The following is a 20,091-nucleotide window of genomic DNA, read 5'->3' as shown; positions in this document are numbered from 1 at the left end:
TTTGCATTATTTTTATGAGCGAAGGCAAATAGGATTTGTTGGCAAAGAAATATAGCAGTATGTGCCCTATTAATTTTTTCAATATTTAAAAGCTAAGCTCGGTTGCCAAACGGACAACTGATAAATGTTAAGCATGAAGGAAAATGCCAGGGTTGGTCAAAGATTTTTTTTCAAGGACCTCAGCAAATCCCCAAAACACTGCAGTTACATCTGTTAACCTTTTCAGCTCTCTGGCTTTGTCTTTGCACAACTGGTTCAATGTGCCTAAGATTTACAATTAAAATGTTCTAAATACACATAACAAAGATGCTTTATAATTAGCTAGTTTTGAAACTGATGGAACTCCAAAAGCATTCCGATATTACATAGAGTCATTTTGGGTTAAACTAAAAAACCTGCCAAAGACTATGTGTTCAGCCACTTGGTCACACTTACTGCAGATTCTTTGATACCACCTATGTAGTGAGGACATAATGATTTCATAATTCTTCCAAGAGACATGAGCTAAACAATAGTGATGCTAAGTATATATTATTAGGGTGATCCATAATGAACAGTTGACTCAAATAAGAAATAAAAACTATAGTTCATTATAGTTCTGTACATAATTTTTCCCAATCCAAAGGGACAGGTCTTTTGGCTGATTCTAGAATCATAAGTTGGAAAAGACCATAAAGGCCATTCAGTCCAAGCCTCTGCCATGAAGGAATATACAGTCAAAGCACTCCTGACAGAGTTTCATCTAGCCTATGTCTTTTGTGGTCGGGGAATGACAGGTTTATGCACTGAGGCTGGGTAAATTTAGTAAGCTAACAACAATGTTACTTAGTTATCGTAATCGTCAATCAGACATTAAAGTCATTATTTAGTAACTACCTAAATAGCCTTAAAATATTGTAGATAGTGATCGAATATATAAAAATTAATGATTTCTTAAAATTAAAAAGTTTACCCTTTCGTTAAGTTGGATTGTTCAAAGCAACCTTAAATAAAACACTTTGGTGCACAACTAGAGTAAGACCTGCTGAACTAAAAAGAAGTTGATAAGTCAACAGTTATGCAAGTTCCAGAGAGTCCTCGATTACTCACTAATTGGAATGAAGAAATAATTTTGGTTTAGAATTCTTTTTTAAACTCTTTTTTAAAAAGCAGTATTATTGATTTCAAAATCAGATGGGGCGAGTGGGACTATGCCTACGAGAGTGGAATTGGGCCTCTCAAATATGGGAATGAAATAAGGCAGACAAAGAGGAAAACACCCCTAACACTTGGTTTGCTAAAGTAGAAAAGAATAGAAATGTAACTCTCTGAAACTGTAAATTGTTGAAAAATTTAGTGCCCAGATTTGTTTTGTTGTTCAAGAACTATGTGAAAAAGTATTGGATTTAAACCTGCTATTTAAAATGGATTTTCCTCATGGTGATTTAAATTATTCTGTTTGGTGGTATATTTCATCCAGATAAAAATACCCTCAAACTGCCTTTCTACCTGTACGTTTATTCCATTCTTTTTCTTCTCTTTCAGCATCAAGTACTGAAATAGCACTGAATTTTGATTTCTGCATTAGTTGGGGAAATAAAACTTCAATAACTTCACATTAAAACAAGTACCGAACAAATACACAACTACAGGAAACTGTGCAGCTTTCCCACAAAAGTTGTGCAGCTTCAGCTGCCAATTTGCTACCAAGCACAATTCAATGTGCTGGCTTTAGACTATAAAGCCCTAAAATGGTCCTGGCTCAGTTTACCTGTTTGAACGTATCTGCCCCTATGAACCAGCCCAGATATTAAGATCTTCTGAGGAGGCCCTGATCTCAGTTCCACCCAACATACCACAAAATTTGAAATATTTTCTGGTCCTGGTTTGAAAGTGTTATTTCTTGTTTAATTGTGTGCTACTTACTTTGAAAGTAGTTATACTCCACAAAATTTGTTGTTGTGGCTGCCGAAAACTATGTTGAATTGTTGAGACTTTTATGAGATATTTATTGAAAAACTATAGCAAAATGTGCTGCAGGATAATAATAATAATAATAATAATAATAATAATAATAATAATAATAATAACTTTATTTTTATACCCCGTCCCATCTCCCCGGAGGGACTTGGAGGATGTCCCGCAAAAACGAAGTTTTGCAGTTTAATAAACTTTTTCCATGATAGAACCAAATAGGATATGACATTTATAACCCAGGAACAAAAAATGTGATACATAATGTAATCACCGTATCTCTTGTAATAACCATCAATATTTTTCCCTAAAGCGAAGTACCATTTCCAATGAATTTGGTATGCTGGGAACTCATGAACATAAAATATGTTTCCTATTTTTTGGCATCTCGCCAATTAATGGAATACATGTTTTAGCCATGTGGATCAAGGATTCACTAGGCTGTTGTAAAGCCCAACTGCCACTTTGTGGACTGGTGGGATACCATACCATAGCAGTCAGCTCTTTTGATCTGGTAGGACTGTCCTAATTAATCCTGTCACTCCACTTTTTCACCTGCTTTTAAAATGTCCAGTATTTCTCTCTCTTCCTCACACTTTCTCCCTTTATCCTTAGCTTACTTCTGCTGCTGCAAACTGGACTCAAAATACAGTAGTAGTTTGCATTCAATTAATTCATGTTCTGGTTTTCATCGATGAAATGTTGGAAGAGCATAAGATACAATAAATCATTAAACATTTCATTTTCTACAGGCTCAATCCCTTTCTAAACACTTTATCTCCAGAAACGTGGAAATACATTGAAATGTTCTTCCACCAGTCTGTGGCTATCTTTGATGTTAGTATATGTTGGTTTATAAAAAAAAAAAAAGCAACCCAATTTTGTCAGAAAATCCAGAAGAATGGAACAAGGTTAAATACTCATGCCTATCTGAAAGGAATCCTGGCATCTCAGGGGAAAAAAACTTGAAACGTGTATGATTTTTCTTAAAATTAAAGAAACACCAACCCTTAATATTAGGAACAAATGAGTCACAGAGACCTGCATGGTTGGAAGTGCAATTTTTTTTAAGTGGGGAATTTTTCGAAGAGGAACATCTATCTTATATCTATATTCTAAAAACTGTGCTGACATGCTCTTAACTACAAGCAATTTACAGAGCTTGAATTTTAACATTGAACCAAAAGGAAGTTGCCTGTCTACTTATCACAATCAGTCTTCTACGGTTCAAGGCCCTCAAGCCAATTCTTGTGTTATACTGGATGGCTTCACAAATCACACCAAGCTGCGGATATCACACAGAGAGGAATTCCAAATTGCACAGATTGATAAGTAATAAGAAAAAGAAACAAAAACCTGAGTAGAATGAACCTGCCTCCAAGCCTAATCACAGATGGCAAATCCACATGGTCCCTTCTGCCGTGTTTTCCATCTCTTCTCCCAGGGCAAATGTGGCAATGCACTCTGACCCACATAGCACAGTCCAGATCTAGTTTAAGTAGATCACTATAAACACCGCAAAAAAATTGATGATGGGCCTGATGTAGCTGAATTACATGACCCATAAAGACACATTCTCTTTTTTCATATGCCATAGTAAATTGGCTGCTGGAGATAATAAAACTGGAAAATGTCGAGCATTTTAACATCTTTTAAAATACTGGTTTAACTAGGTATTGCCAGAACTTAGCATATTGCTTTTAAAAAGGAATTAATTGCATTATTACTCTGACCTTTATTCCATATTACCTGTTGTTGCAAACAACAGAACCCCAAATATACAAAAAAGCAATACCTTTATTGGTCAATCAGAACACAGAAAATGCATCAAAGAAGTTTTCAAAGCATTATTGGCTTTTTCATCAGACAAAGATGTGATAAATCATACAAGAAGAATCGCAGAATCATAGAATCGTAGAGTTGGAAGAGACCTCATGGGCAATCCAGTCCAACCCCCTGCAAGAAGCAGGAAAATCTCATTCAAAGCACACCCGACAGATGGCCATCCAGCCTCTGCTTAAAAGCCTCCAAAGAGGGAGCCTCCACCACAGTCCAGGGCAGAGAGTTAAATGTACGTTTCTGCTGTCAATTAAAATGGTATAGAGCAGGGGGTCTGTATACTGAGGGGCTCCACAGTTTCTTCCCTCTTGTCTCTCCCCCTCTTCCCCTTCCAAGCTTTTCTTCCTTTTTTCTGCTCCTCCCCTCCCCTCTTCCTCACTCTCAAAAGCCTTTTCCCCTCTCCATCCTTGTTTCCAAAACCTTATTTCCCTCCCACCGCTCTGGGGGTGCTCTGGCTGTACTTTTCCTGCATGGCAGAAAGGAGTTTAACTGGATGGCTCCTGAGATTTCTGTTGTTGTTGTTGTTGTTGTTGTTGTTGTTGTTGTTGTTGTTGTTACAAAAGCTCTATGACCATCTGTTCGTGGTGCTTTGATTGGGCTTTACCTGTATGATATAATATAATATTTAAACATTTTTTGCAGCTCCATGAGAAACTTTTGCTACAAAAAGGGCCCTAATACTGCACAAGTTTGAGAACCACTGATATAGAGGGATTTCAGTACAGCCAGAGGTCATTCCTTCTTGGCTATGAGGATGAGGTAATAACACCTGAACTCTGTTAGTAACAGAAAGTAACTTCCCTTGAGATCCAGCTACCCATGTCTGTGTGAAGCTAACTGCATCTATCTTAGGCAGATAATATTGTACAGTAGACTCTTAGGCTCAACCTACAATGCCCTATAATTCAGTTTCAGTATGCAGATTAACCACATTGAACTGCATTATAGGGCACTGTGGACTGATACAATCCAGTTCAATGCAGTTAATCTACATTCTGAAACTGGATTATAGGGCAGTGCAGATCTAGCCTTAGTTAATCAGTGCCCAAAAGGATTGTAAATGCAGGATAAATGTAGTTTCTGACTGCTTGCAAATTACTATTAAATATAGGTCTAATACTATACCCATACTATACTGTACTATACCATAAGTTCCGTCCTGACTTGATATTAACAAACTATTTCCCATGGAGTCTCTGCGCTGTTACACCCGAAACACCGTGTATGTAATATATAGGTAAAACTTGTCAACTGAAGTCCAATGGAAAAACTTTATCTTTGATAGAAGCAAAAACCTCAAAGAATTAGGTCTTGGTTCATTGCTCCTTTTTGTTGAAGTTTCCTCTATTGTGGCAAAACTCAAACCCAGGAAATATAACCACCCCTGAATATGTTTCCTGCTAACTGACATTACTATTGTGCCATTAAAAGTACAAGACACTGTTCTCTGGTTTCCCCTCCTCGTAATTCTGAGTGGGGACTCTTGCGTGGTGTGCCGTCGCGCCTGGGGCTGTACTCTTAGTGAAAGAGGCATGGACGTGACATCTTTCCCCAGGGGATTGCTTCTTGCCCTCCTTTAGGGAAACTGGAACTCCCAAGGACCAAAACACTGTAGTTAACTCAAAACTGGGTTTATTCTTCACAAAGGGGGTAAAAGAAAATATACATTACAGTCTTTGATTGTTTAAGTCCATGAAGCTTGTCCAGATCCCTCTTTCTCTGGCTGTGAATGCCGGAGCAAACTCAGACTCAGTCCAATGACCTATATCTGAAGACAAGAGTCTTCCTCCGTTGCCAAAGGACTGATGTGGAGGCGCTTGAGACTCCTCAACGTTGTTCAGGTTGGCCCTGAACATGAAGTGTGAGTCCCAAGGGTAAGAACCTCAGAATTGGTGCTGAGAGGTAACTTTTAAAGGGCTTTTAGTGCCAAGTCTCTCTCTCACGTCCATCCGATAGAGAACTTGCTGGTGGAATGAAAAGGAGGAAACACAGTCCTACTCCAGGAAGAGGTGGAGCCAAACAGTTTTGCTGAGTGAGCAATATAACAGGTACAAACAACATTGATTGACAGATATAAATAACCAATCCAACTACATTTACAGGGTAAGGGCAAAATCAGGCATGATACAACAATTCAAATCTTGAAACTTGTAGTTTGACATATAGATGGCGCCACTCGCGCCGTCACACTCCCGGCCTAGATTTCCGGACTTTCGGAAATCTAAACAAAATGGAGTTAAATACCTTTAAGTCTAATAACTTTAAGACTGTACGTCTTGTGAAAATAACTCAACCATGTCGCTAATAGGCCTGTCAAATAAAAAAAAAAACCTTTTCGTTAGAGACGACCTTAACCTGGGCCTTGCCCACTCTATTGTCAGAGCTAGGATATAATTTTGACACAATACCCTTAGCCCATTGGTATCTAGGAGCATCTTTTATTTAAGTAACACCAAATCCCCAACCTTTACAAGCATTAACAAACCAAAACCCATAGTTTCTTAGGGCAGACTCAGTAATTGACCTTCCTTGGTGTTTAACCTTTGCGTGGAAATGCTGTGTTAACAGCAGAGCTATGTGGTTATGGTGTGGCAAAAAAACAGGATTTTTAACACAGGATCTAATCTTTGCTCTTTTTAGTCTACCTCCAACCCTAAGGAGACCCTCATTGTCCAGGAAGGGGTTCAAGTCCTTTAAACAACTATTTTTGGGCAAGGAAGCTTTTCTTTCTAGACATGCTATTTCTTCTAAAAAACACTGTCTTTGAGTGGATCTCAGGATGACTGTTGAGGCTTTTGAAAGATCTTGGGGCTGAATTGCACCACTGTTTTTTGTAGTGATGTAATGTATGAGCCTGGCAATGGCTGCCTGAAGTCTAGTCCATTTTGGAAATTTTTCAAACTTGGCTGGATTTAAACCTTGCCTTGATAAGTCTTGGCCATCGATGGTAGATTTGCAGGACTGAATTTCTGGCAACTCAGTGTCTTTGAGCACGGAAATGCTTTCTGGAAAGGAAGGATTTTGAAGACATTTGGGTCCAGTGATCCAGGATGACTTGGACAACTTTGCGGCTGATGTTCCTCGGGATGTCACATCTGCCGGATTTTCTGAAGTGGATATGTAATGCCACTGCTCTTCTCCCTCCACACACACGCTGGCTGGTTCAGCGTAGTTGCTTCTGAAGAGGTCTTCCACAAACTGGGTGATCTGGGTCTTTACCTTCGGATCCTTTAGCATCCTTCTTCTTAAGGACAGGAGATGATGAAGGGCAACATCTCTGTTGTTGGGTAGAGATGGTCTTTCCAGCTTGAAAGGTAAAGGTGCTATCCAATTACCTTCAGGGTCTTGAGTGACTTGGTTGTTCATCATCTCAAGAAACTTCTCATCATTTTTAGAGAAGGCTGTTTGCTCATCTCTCTCTGTGACTTCGATGATGGGAGAGTAATCGGGCATTACTCCCTGGCAGCAAACTGAGATGTGGCTGGCACATCCTTGCATTAGTGAAGGCCTTTTAGTGACAGGCTGGAACATCTTGTTCAGGCAGACTGGGCCTAACACCGTCCATCCTAAAGGCAACTGCTGGGCCATGGGTGATCCCTTAGGACCTTCAATCTGGTTGCTAACACGGAACAGTGTGGGACAATCTGCACCGATAAGCATGACGATGTCTGTTTCCAAGTCCAAAGCTGGAATTAGATCTTGAATACCTTTGAGATGAGGATGGGCTTGTACCACCTCTTTCGTGGCTATCTGTTCTTTGTTCCTGGGAATTAGGCTGCATTCTATAAGGTCAGGAAGATCGTACCTGGCCTTTTGTCCGACAGGTGAGATTTTGAACTTTGTTGCAACTCTGCCATTCATCTTATTCTTTCCAGAACAAGTGGATATGGTGTATTCTATTGTCTCTGTATGAAGATCGAACATGTCGAAGAACTCTGGGGTTGCAAGAGATGCGTCACTTTGGGCATCCAAGGCGACGTAGACCCTTTTCTTATTCCACGGCTGCTTGTCTGGATACACCTCTGTCAGGCAGATTGGGTGGCAAATCCTGGGCTTGTGGCTATTTTGACAAAGCTTGGTGCAGGCAACCGCAGGAGCCTTGAGGGCTACCTGAGGTTCTGTAGGCTTTTGGTCTTCTTTGGTTTCTTCTTTGGTAGGAGAATTTGACTTTGCTTTGAATTGAGGGGAATTGAAGTTGTGCATTGCAGAGCAATGCTTGATGCTGTTGCAGTGTTGGCATTTAACCTTTTCTTTGCAGTCTTTGGAGAAGTGAATAGTGGCGCCGCAGCATCTAAAGCACACCTTGGCCTTTTGAACTATTTGGAGTCGTTCTTTGTAAGGCTTCTTTGCGAACTCTCTGCATTCAGCTAGGCTGTGTGGCCTTTGATGAATGGGACAGGATATGGTGTTGTTGCTGACTGGTTGAGAAGAAGCTGCAGGAGTTGCGTCTGTCATCTTGACACTCAGGTTCCTTCTAAGATCTTTGCCCTGGGCTTTGTCTTCTTTGGAGGTCTTTTCAGGCTTTAGGTCTTGGTACAAAGCGAGAAGACCTGTCTGAGGGTCATTCCTCTCACGGGCTGCTCTAGTGACTAAATCCACCAAAAAAGTGAAGGGCGGGTATACATTTGCATTCTCCTCTTTGTACTTGAACACCTGTTTCCCCCAAGCTTCTCGAAGAGGAAAGGGAAGTTTGCAGAGAATGGCACTCTGTGACGTGTACTGGTCCAGACATGCTAAACCTGGGAGCTCTGGATTTCCTTTTGGCTGAAGCTAGCTCTAGTAAAAGATCACTAAAGTCCCAAAGCTGTTTGCAATCTTTCATCTTCAGTGATGGGAACCTGTTGAGTCGATCCATGAGGGACGCTTCTATCTCAGTGCTCGCACCGAAGCGCTGGTCCAAGCGAGACCACGCTGTGGACAAAGCTCTTTGGGGGTCTGCTACATGAGCAGCATAAAGTCTTTTTACTTGCTCGGCTGAGCTGGGTCCAAGCCATGCCATAAGAAGGGACAGTTCTTCATCCGCTTCTAGCTTGAAATCTCGAATGGCCCTCATGAAGGTGATTTTCCACAGAAGGTAGTCATCCGGTCGGTCAGTGAATTTCTGGATGCCTTTGTCTCGGATGTCTCTTCTTGGATTTCTCAAGAGGGAACCCAATTGAGACTCCAGTGTGTAAGGGTACATCTGAGTAGTGTGATGTGGCGTGACAAACTCAATGTTCTTCGGTTGAACACATCTTGTCGCGATGGTAGGCGATGCTGGGTTCAGCAGATTGCTGGCAGGCAGCACCTCTGAAGCTTTTATCTTCAGCGATGGGAGAATTGACTTGGTATGCAGGGATGAATGTGGTGGTTCACTCCCGGCCATGCCTTGCCAATCTGAATGGACATCTGGATGTTGTTGAAAGACGTCATCCTTTCGTTCCCAAGTAGACAGGTGCCATCACACGTGGACTCCCCTCATTTCCAAGCTACTGCAGTAATTCTCATGCAAAGAAACAGCAATTTCTCTAAACTCTAAACACCAATCCAGCCAGTCAACAGCGCCTCTGGCAGTGGCCTACAGTCTTTTTCCTGAGGGCAAAATAGAAGAATACAGTGCTGCAGGCTAACAAGGATGCCGTGTGAGAGAAAAGATGGGATATAAATAAATACACTAAGTTTTAAAATGCTTTATTTTTTCTCTGAATAGAGCTGGCCATTACAGACACAACTCAAAAGAACACTGCTCTGGCTTTTTACTACATAAACTGACTAGTTACTTTACTACTACTACTACTACTACTACTATTATTATTATTATTATTAATATCCTGCTTTTATCTCTGGTTGAGATGCAATGCAGCTCACAACAATTAAAATACAATACAATTTAAAATATCCAGCCTATAAATATTAACACTGAATTAAATGTACAAATAGATTATAATGTGCACATATCTGATCATTTAACCAATCAATGCCCTGATCTGTTACTGTGGCCATGTGCTAAGATAACCACAATTTGCACAATATTATAGAGGTATTATATTCATTCATCAAACTATGTAATAAAAAGACCAAAGTGCCTTTGTTTACAGCAGAACTTTTCAAACATTTCATGTTGGTCATAGACATGCATCATTTAGTGACATAGTCATTCAGTTTTACTAGCAAACTGGAGATAAACCAACCCCTTATAAGATATTCAGTGTTCCCTCACTACTTTGCGGATCACTTTTCGTGGATTCGCTGTTTTGCGGTTTTTCAGTAAACTCTAAAAGAATATTATAAATCATAAAAAATTACAATTTACAGCCTAAGGAAGGGATGAAGGAGAAGCCGAAGGGAGAGAAAACGAGCCCAAGCAGCAACAGGAGGAGAGGGAGGCGATTTATCGACACATGATTGGTTGATAAAGACTTAAAATAGTGTATAACTACTAAAATAATGTATAAATATTAAAATAAATATAGCATCCCAACTTCGCAGATTTTCACTTATTGCGGGTGGTCCTGGAACCTAACCCCAGCAATAAGTGAGGGAACACTGTACAGTCATAGAGGTAAAGGTAAAGGTGTTCCCCTGAACATTAAGTCCAGTTGTGGCCGACTCTGGGGGTTGGTGCTCATCTCCATTTCTAAGCTGAAGAGCCAGCGTTGTTTGTAAACACCTCCAAGGTCATGTGGCCAGCATGATTGCATGGAGCACCATTACCTATTGATCTACTTACATTTGCATGTTTTCGAGCTGCTAGGTTGGCAGAAGCTGGGGCTAACAGCGGGCCCTCACTCCGCTCCCTGGATTTGAACCTGTGGCCTTTGGGTCTGCAAGTTCAGCAGCTCAGCGCTTTAACACACTGCGCCACCAGGGGCTCCTCATACAGTCATATACATAAATTATAATAACAAAATGCCTGGGGACACAACATATCTCATGAAAATCGTTCATTTACAGGTTCATAGAGTTATAAGAAGCCATCCAGCACAACCCACTGCCATGGAGGAACACACAATCAAAGCACTCCTGGTAGATGGCCGTTCAGCCTCTGTTTGAAAACCTTCAGAAAGGAATCCACCACACTCTAAGTCAGCATTTTCCACTGTCAAAAAGCTCTTACCATCAGAAAATTCTTCCTAATGTTTAAGTAGGATCTTCTTTCCTGAAATTTGAATCCACTGCTCCAGGGCAGCAGAAACAAGCTTGCTCCCTCCTCATCCTTTTAAATATTTAAACATGGCTATCATGTCCCCTCTCAGCCCTCATTTCTCCAAACTAGACATACACAGCTTCCTCTCAGCTGCTCCTCATAGAGCTTGGCTTCCAGACTGTTGATCATTTTGGTCGCCCTTCTCTGGACACTTTTTAGTTTGTCAAAATCCTTCTTGCATTGCAGTACCCAGAACATATATTTTTAAAATATATGATTTATTGCTTATTTCACATAGACTCTGATGTTTTTCATTACGTTCACATGACACACCTACACACTGCAGGCAACACAGTAGCATGTTGCAACACATAGTTTGGAAAGCTCTGGTCTACAGGGATGACAAGAACAACAGCATAGATTTAACCGATCAACTTCCATATTTTCCCAGCATAACCAGGTTCATATTTTTGAATAGCCATTCAGAATGAACCCACAGCACATAAGAATATAACATACAGGATGAACCTAAGAATCCACAATTTCTAGGAATGTATTTACTTTAAACTTTAAGAAAGTTTTGACCACTTACGTATTGTACAAGAAGAACGCAATCCATCATATATATTAAATCATATAACTCAGAATTTGTTTTTAAAAATATATTTCAGAGCAAGTACAGCAAGCTATGAATTTCTATAGAATGAACCATTACAGCATTAATACAAACTGTCAAATATACTTTAGGCCTACACTATGACTGATGATTTTAGCACAACCGATTTTATTGAGCAATACAGCCTTTACCGTCAATTGAAGGATTCATTTTATATGCTCTCCTAAAATGACAGCTCGAGTTTGCAAGTCTCAGCAAAACCAATCTGATATATTTCTTATTTGAGGTGTGCATGGCGAGCCTGATATGTCAAAACAACATATTTTCATTGGAAGAAATATACTTTGCTTGCAAAAAACAAAACAAAAAACCCTCACTCATCCACACAAAACAGAATCCCCTAGGGTGAAAAACAAAATAAAACTCCCTAAATTGCAATACTGTATATTGTTTATCAAATTCTACCTTATGCCTCCCTTGCATTTGGCCACAAATGAAAATAGTTTAGACATATCTTTCTATTTGTATTGTTCTTGAAGGCAAATTCATGAATGTTGAACTTTAACAACATTTGGATCATCAATGCCTCATGAAACAATTCACTGCCTGTTTTAAATTATAGGGAATATCTGATCCAGGCAGGTAATATCACGTCTATTTGATTATACCTTATTTCATATTTACACAGGATATGCACAATACTATTTTTCTGCAACCCAGAATCAGCTTTCGTGACTACTTTCATCTCTTCATTATTGTTGGGACCTGGGTTTATAGGTACCTTGATGGGAAGACTGTCAGTGACTGGATTATAATATCAGTAGATGATGTATGCAGTCATTATACCAAAGCTCTCTGTCTTGCAAAAACTCATTCTACATTTTCCCACCACGGTTTAGCAATGAACTGAAATTAATACCACAAACCATATTGCTTCTGCATGCAAAACTGTATATTATGCATCTGAGATGTAAGTTACTTCACTTAATCTTTGCATCCCATTCAACTCATTATTTGTGGAGCAACACATCATTAGAAATTGTTATTCTACAACAGTGATACACTTTGAATAGACTTCTATTGGACAACCACAAAATGCTTGTTTAGATAAGGCACTGATAAGACTTACGTAGCTCTCCCACTTTCAGGATATCACACAGCATCTTTGTTAATTCAATACTACTTCGGCCAAATGGACATTCATGCTTATCTTCCCGGCTGCTGTTTTCTAGGACAATCTGAAATAAAACAGCCAGCCAGTCAAGAAAAGGGTATGCCATAAGCAATATAGAAGTTATATACCATATTAGTTTGAAACTGGAAACCCTGCACAATAATAATACAACTCCTGCTCCTTTTATTTTATATGGATTGCACCGGATGCCGACTATGCACTTGTAACGTGGAGGGGTCGCTTCAGTTGCATACACTCCATATAGCAATTTTAACGGACAAATCAACCTGGGATTGAGGTCCAGCACTCTCGAAGCCATACATTCTCAAGGCAGCTCTGAAGTTAGAAATAATCATTGTACTGAATACCATCAAGTATCCACTCTGCCTGACTAATGTGTTTCTTCAGAGTATTGCAATTTCTTGGCATTTTTGGATATGCAGTGAAAGCCCATAACACAGCATGGTAAATTGAAAAGGGGGTTTTGTTCTTGCTGTTAATTGAATCACTTCCAGATGCTACACTTTTAATATTTAACTGCAAAAAAAATCTGGGTCTAGAAAATAATTTCAAACAATTTTCCACAGAGAGCTATGCTTTGTGATAGATAAGCTCTGCTTCTGCATTTTGTGATAAGCTCTGTAACAAGTAAACCCCCCTCGCAAAAAGAAAGAAAGAAAGAAAAGCCCAACCCCAAAATGGCCAGGAGATCAAAGTATTTCAAATTCAAAGAATTCTGAATTCCCTTATATCAAACAGTTCCATGGAAGTACTCTGAATTTCCTGGAAAACAAGTGTTATCTAAATGATTGCTTTTTCTTAGATATTTTCCCACCAACTTCACTTTCTCCTGATTAGTTTTACCTAAGAATGTATGTGTGAAGGCACGCTGGGGGAAAATGGCTATCTCTAGGTCTGGCTACCCAAGCGGCTTCGGTTTACCTTATAATTATACCTCAAACCCCAAAGTAAATACTCTAGAAGCTGATTAAAGATAACCAAAAATATGTTTATTGAAAACAGGAAACAGTCCTTTTAATGTATTAGAAATAATATGAGGTAAAATCACTGAAATTATACAGAAATAAAACTATATTGATTGAGAATGAAAGCTATAGAGACTATAAAGGATAAACACACAAGCTATGAGGAAACTATAAGGTAAGGACTATAGGGTATGTACAAGGCTATGATAAGCACTATCTATAATGACTTTAGTGGTAAATACCAGCTATAGTGAACTATCTATAATAACTCTGAGGTAAACTATAAGGTGATAAGCTATAAGGTAAGTACATAAGGTAAGTACATAAGGTAAGTACGAGACTATGAGGTGAACTATAAGCTTTGCTATCTTTGAGGTAAATACCTAAAGCTATGATGTGACTATAAGGTAAGTACGTGATTTATGTTGCCTGTTTGAATTTGCCAGGTCAAAGAACCCAGACCAAATTCTAAGACCTATCTCTAAGAGGTTTTTCTCTGGAATGGCAATTGGAGGGAAAAAAGCCTCTAAAGATTAGCTCCCAGGCTGAACCATCTCATCCAAACCTAAAGGGGAGTCCCAAGCTCCACCCCCAAAATGAGAGCCAATGGAACATTCCTCCCAAGAACAGCAACCAGGAAATAAGCAAGGGAGGGAAAGCCAAGTAGGACAGCACAGTATGTTTTTATTTTAATTGGCAGCAGAAAACCTCAAAGCTCCTCCATCCCATGCTATAGAAGGTTATACAGAACGAAAAGGTGAAGAGTGGGACAACAAAGTCATAATGTATTTGCTTTTTGGCTATAAGAACTATTTAAGTGATTCACCAATAAGGAGAATTTAACTGAATGGAAATAAAACTGAGAATGCCATTTTAAAATCATTATATGAGACAAAAACACATCCAGCAATAAGAGCACAAGTTTTCTCATCACAGATATTACAAATTTGTTTGTACATTTTGATTTTTTTGCAACTTTTTTCATCTCAGGAGTGACTTGAGAAACTGCAAGTTACTTCTGGTGTGAGAGAATTGGCCGTCTGCAAGGACCTTGCCCAGGGGATGCCCGGATATTTTGATGTTTTACCATCCTTGTGGGAGGCTTTTCTCATGTCCCCACATGGGGAACTGGAGCTGACAAAGGGAGCTCATCCGCACTCTCCTCAGATTCGAATCAGCAACCTTCAGGTCAGCAACCCAACCTTCGAGTCAGCAATCCTTTTGGAATAAGGATTTAACCCATTGAGCCACTGGGGGCTGCTTGTGGCCTGTTTTATAAAACAAATGTTTATGGGGGAAAAATTGTTTTCTGTGCATAAACATAGCTGTATTTTTCTGCCAAGGATTCTTTTAACAAAAAAGTACTCAAATGAAAAGAATACTGTAAGACTGGCCATTTTGTCAAAGGATTGTCTCTCTGTATTGAGAAAACTTTTCTCTCTTTAGATGAGAAAAATTCTGAGTATTTTCATTCTTGTTCAGTAACTGCTTCATGAAGTACTTAAAATCTGCCAGGTGAATACCAGAATGCCAGGGAGAAAAAAAAACCTACAAAAGCAAGTTGAAGCATGTGCAGGAACATATCTGAGGTACATATAGAGAATTTGCCAGGAATAAAAATCTCCACTGCCCCTCACTGATTCATTATCAGCACTTGACAAATTTAGTCACTATTTTGCAGCCCAAGGAGACCTGAATGTTTGGTGGGCTGAGCAGCAGTGACTAGAATATCACACTAAGAAAGTGATCACAGACAGGAATGGAAGAAAAATAGCTAATATAACCTCAAATGAATAAAGTCACATGACTAGGTCATTCTGCCTCACATTTCCAATAGTATGGAAATCTTATGTATATATGCTTTGAAGTTGGCCACTGACTTGTGGTGATCCTATGAATTTCATAGGATTTTCTTAGGCAAGGAATACTCAGATATGTTTTTGCCAGTTCTTTCCTTTCAAATATAGCTTACAACACCCAAATTTCACTGGTGATCTCCTATCCAAGTGGGCATTAATGAAAAAATTGGAAACAGTTCTGAAGAGCCCACTCCCAACATATGTCCATATTAGAAACAAGGGCTCTCAGGTGAAAACACTCCTCCTGTTGTTACTGTTATGTGCCTTCAAGTTCAGGTGAATCTGTAACAGGTGGTGGTGGGGTTGTTTTGGCAGTATTTGCTCAGAGTGTGAGAGTGTATGACTTGCCCAAAGTCACCTAGTGAGTTTCTGTGGTTGAGTGGGGATTCAAATTCTGGCCTTCAGGTTCCCAGTTCAACACCTAAGTGCTTACATGGCATTGGCTCTCATGAACATCCCACTATCTTGATCCAAGCATTCTAACTTTCATCTCATGAATGTGTCAACTATGAGCCAGTAAAATTTCATAGGCTTCTATGATTTGGAAGAGAGTATAAACTCAACAGCCAAGGCCAGTAGGCAAGAAATAAACAAACTTGGAGTTAAATCCAATTAAATTCTTCTGTTAGAAGAAGAGTGTTTGATCTAATAGTTGCCTCTGTTAGCAAAAGAGGCCAGAAGAATATTTTTATCAATTTTCTCTTCCGTTGGAAGTTCTTTATTTTCTGTGCTGTTAAAGGGGGGGGGGGGGGTCACAATAGGATCTGACACAGATTTGGAGCTGTGGTTGGATGAAAAGAAAATCAGCTAATATCTTCTTTAGTTAATAGATCAAAAGCCCTTCTGTGCATGAAAAGACACCGTTCAGTTTAACCCGTGATTTCCCCTAAAAGTATTTTCCCCTCTTTACAGAAAATAAAGGTTTGATCTACACTTAATTTAAATGCTATGGATAAAAATGGTATGTAACCTAAGAAATGCTTCAGAAACTTTTTTTTAACATTTCTACAGATTTCCTTCAGGAACATGTTACATACTGAATGAGTCATCCCTTCTGCTTTAAGCTTTTCATGGTAGAAAACTATATTTCTGAAGTATGGCAGAGATGACAGAAAACAACCAACCTGAAACAACAACTACGGGATGTAACATCACTGAAATTACTTATGAATTTTTCTCCTACTCCGAAAATCAGATTTAAATTATACTTAAGAGATCACATTATTATGATGAAAATGTTGATGCAACTAATAAAAGTGGGTAGTGAAAATGAATAATAAGCCAAAGTAAAAGGAAAGGATAAAGAAAAGGGCAACATCAGACTCTACAATATCTTCATTCTTTCAAATTCATTTGCTTGTTCTTATATTAGCCCCATATATCAAGATTTTATGAGTGGTTCAAATATTTATTGATGACAGTGTCTCTGCCTGTGTCACATGGCACAGTTACAGCAATCAATAAGATTATCTGGCAATCACATGTGAAAATGTGTTACAATTTACCATTCAGTAAATAAATGCCACTTTAAATAATCAATATGCAAACAGCTTTCTCCATTTATTCATATTTACTGCATAAGCAATGAGGTAAAAAGGAGAATCAAATTCATTCTGAGGAGAAGATGTTATATCACAGCTAGCTACATGGAAGTAACAGCAGGCTGAATTTTATTATAAGATACAAACACAATGGAAAGAGAACTACAGTATATAGATAATCAGAATGAAACCAACATTGAGCTAGCAAATACATACTGAAAACAAGAAACATACTGATAAGCTGCTGTCACACTGCAGTTATTTCATGTTCATACCATCATGTACTATAAATAATGTTGACAAGGGTAGCCTTGCCCATCTTTATTTTTTTCTAAAACTCTAGCTGAGAGAGCTAAGCAAAACCATCAAAATAATTATGAAGCTCAGCAGTTACTGAATGGTATCATTTCACGTGACATCCAGAATGTTCAAATATTGTGCATACACATTTTAAGCCTATACATAGAAAACAAAGATGCAAGGAAGACTAGAAGCTAAGCAATACTGTTCACTTCTCCCAGTCAACACCTATTTGATAAAAAATTATACAGAGGAGTTTGATCCTTATCTGATAATGATGATATACGCAGACATTTTATCCTTTCCTAAATGTTCACAGAGTGTGTTCTGCCATTAGACAGGGTGACAAGACTTCCTCAGGAAAAATTCAAGGCATTATGAATCCCTCCTCTTACCCTGCCCCTAAAGTGGAACTAAGGATGTGGTAGAGATTATGGCTAAAGCATGTCTTCCCACTACATGGAGGGGAATCTTGCAATAGGGCTGTTCATGGTTATAAAGTGACTTTTGATATATGAAAAAGTGCCCATTTTTTGTCCATGTTGAAATACATTCTAAAGATGTTAATTTGCAGTATAACTGCAAGTTAACTAGAAAACTATTACCCTAAATGCTTCATTACCACATTTGCTATTCATAAGGTTAAGGATCTCCCATCTACCCACAGTGTAAAACAAATCTAAAAACTAGTTTTAATCAGAACTTATGCTTTAAAACAGTGTAACTTGGTGTTTAGTCAAGAAAAATATGAAGAAGGGCTTGCAAGACCAGTGATGCTCTCAACTTCTTTCATAAAACACAGCATTGCTTTTGATACCCAAATCCAATCCACGATAAAGACGGGCATTGATTGTGACCCAAAAGCTTTCTAAAAACATTTTGCAGCAATAGTAGTGTTAGAACCTCATAGATAATCCCATACATCTATTAGAAATATTGCTATTGTGACGGAATGAAGGGGATGGTCCAGAGTTGAGTATGTATTTTGGCCTCCAGATATTTTACACTAAAGATCATAGATCATTGGGTAGTGCTAAGAGTTATATACTTAAAATCATGTGCCACAAGGCCTCATACACCTCTGCTTTTCAAAGACCTTGGCTTCGTTCTTGAAATGACTGCGGTTGGAAGTGAAGAAAAGGAAACAGACAAAGTGAACAAAAAGTAGAGCTCAGACATGGTTGAATATATTTCCTTTTTGCTGTTTAAATGAAATATAGTGATGCCACAAAAAGCCAGTCCATACATTGTTCCTGGTAGCAATGCTGCATGAACAAACAGGTTTAGTTCAGGAGCAAACCAAGGACTTGATTTTTTCAGCTTCTATCCACAGAGCACAATTCTTTTAAAAATGTTTTCAATCTATAGCCTGCCTTTCTCCCATAAGGAACCTTAAATGAGAAATTCAACCATTAAAATGTTGGCAGTTCACTCTAGTAACCATTACTGTCTTCATTTATTTTGTATGTACTAAGCCACTTTTAGGTATGCAGTTTCCCAAAGCAGTTCATATGTTTTAACATAACACTGCATCATTAACAGAAAAAGCAGAAGAAAGAAACTTTTTTTTAAAAAAAAGAGCCAGAGGAATCCATCTGTCAGAGTTAACAGCATGGATGAACAAAAATGTCTAAATAAAAATGGGGGGGGGGGGGGTAACAGTGATCAGAACAAACTATATACAGATATCTAAACAATTATAATAACCTATTGCACTAAATCCCCAAAGGCACATGTGTTAAATCCAAGGTCCATGGGCCAAATCCGTGGCATCACATCATTTTCTGTGGTCCATGAGGTCTGGACGCTATGATCCTCTTCCCCTCTTCTTGTTCCTCCTCTTTTTGGGGCAGTCATACTGTGTGCGAGAGAGGTCAGGGCATGCAAGAAATGCAACACTGGGTGAGTATGTTCCCTCTTCTCTCCTTGGCCTCACCCTTCTCCTCTTCTTCCTCTTCCAAGGAGCAATACAATGTCCTCCGTTCTTTCCTTTTCCTTCCTTTTTGCAGTCAGCCTCACCTCTGCTTCTTGGATGGGAAAGCGCCAAAGAGGGGAATGGGACACAAGATGGCTTCAGGATTTGGTCTGCTTCAAGGTTTAATCTAAAGTTTAATAGAGCACTCTCAGACACAGGGTGGGGGAGGGATGCATCCAAGGCATCAATACAAAAGTCCAAAGAAAAGTATAAACATCAGCTTTTAAAAAACAGTTAGCACATTTCCTTGAATTTATATGTTCTCCCACTTTTATTGTAAAAATCTTTTCTATTCTATCTCTTTTTATTCTAAATAAAAATGAATTTTAAAAAGTTAGCACATTGAAAGGTTATAAAATTATATTGTAAGTTATATGTTTTTAAGCTTGTACAATGCGTTTTTATAAAGTATTGTTAATCGTTTTAAATATGTTGGTGATTTTTAATTAATTTTGTTCTAGGCAATGAATTTTGCCAATTGAGTCCCCTCGGGTGAGAAAGGCGGGGTAGAAATGTTGTAAATAAATAAATAAATAAAATTATGAAAACATGTTTTTTAATGTATAAAAACATAAAAGAAATGTTCAACTTTTTTTGGGGGGGGGGGGACTCCAGAATAGTTCTGAGTTATTGCAGACTGGTTTTCCCCTTCCCCAAAAAACATTTCCTAGGGCAGAACAAGGGATGCTGTGAACCCACCAATTCCTCAGTACTTTATTTTC

General features: G+C 38.8%; 1 protein-coding gene across 3 annotated transcripts in view; it reads right to left on the bottom strand.

Annotated features, from left to right (window-relative positions):
* Nucleotides 1–20,091, bottom strand: part of elmo1 (engulfment and cell motility 1) — a 393,582-nt gene that overhangs the window by 148,337 nt on the left and 225,154 nt on the right. For all 3 annotated transcript variants that reach the window (XM_008112853.3, XM_008112854.3, XM_062957287.1), the window contains one exon: nt 12,664–12,772. In XM_008112853.3, coding sequence (XP_008111060.1) covers nt 12,664–12,772 — 109 coding nt within the window. The remainder of the gene's footprint in view (nt 1–12,663; nt 12,773–20,091) is intronic.

The sequence above is a fragment of the Anolis carolinensis genome, chromosome 6, assembly GCF_035594765.1.
Source record: "Anolis carolinensis isolate JA03-04 chromosome 6, rAnoCar3.1.pri, whole genome shotgun sequence".
In the NCBI taxonomy this organism is placed as follows: Eukaryota; Metazoa; Chordata; class Lepidosauria; order Squamata; family Dactyloidae; genus Anolis; species Anolis carolinensis.
The sequence above is the reverse complement of the archived record's forward strand: the minus strand, read 5'-3'. Positions and strand labels throughout refer to the sequence as shown.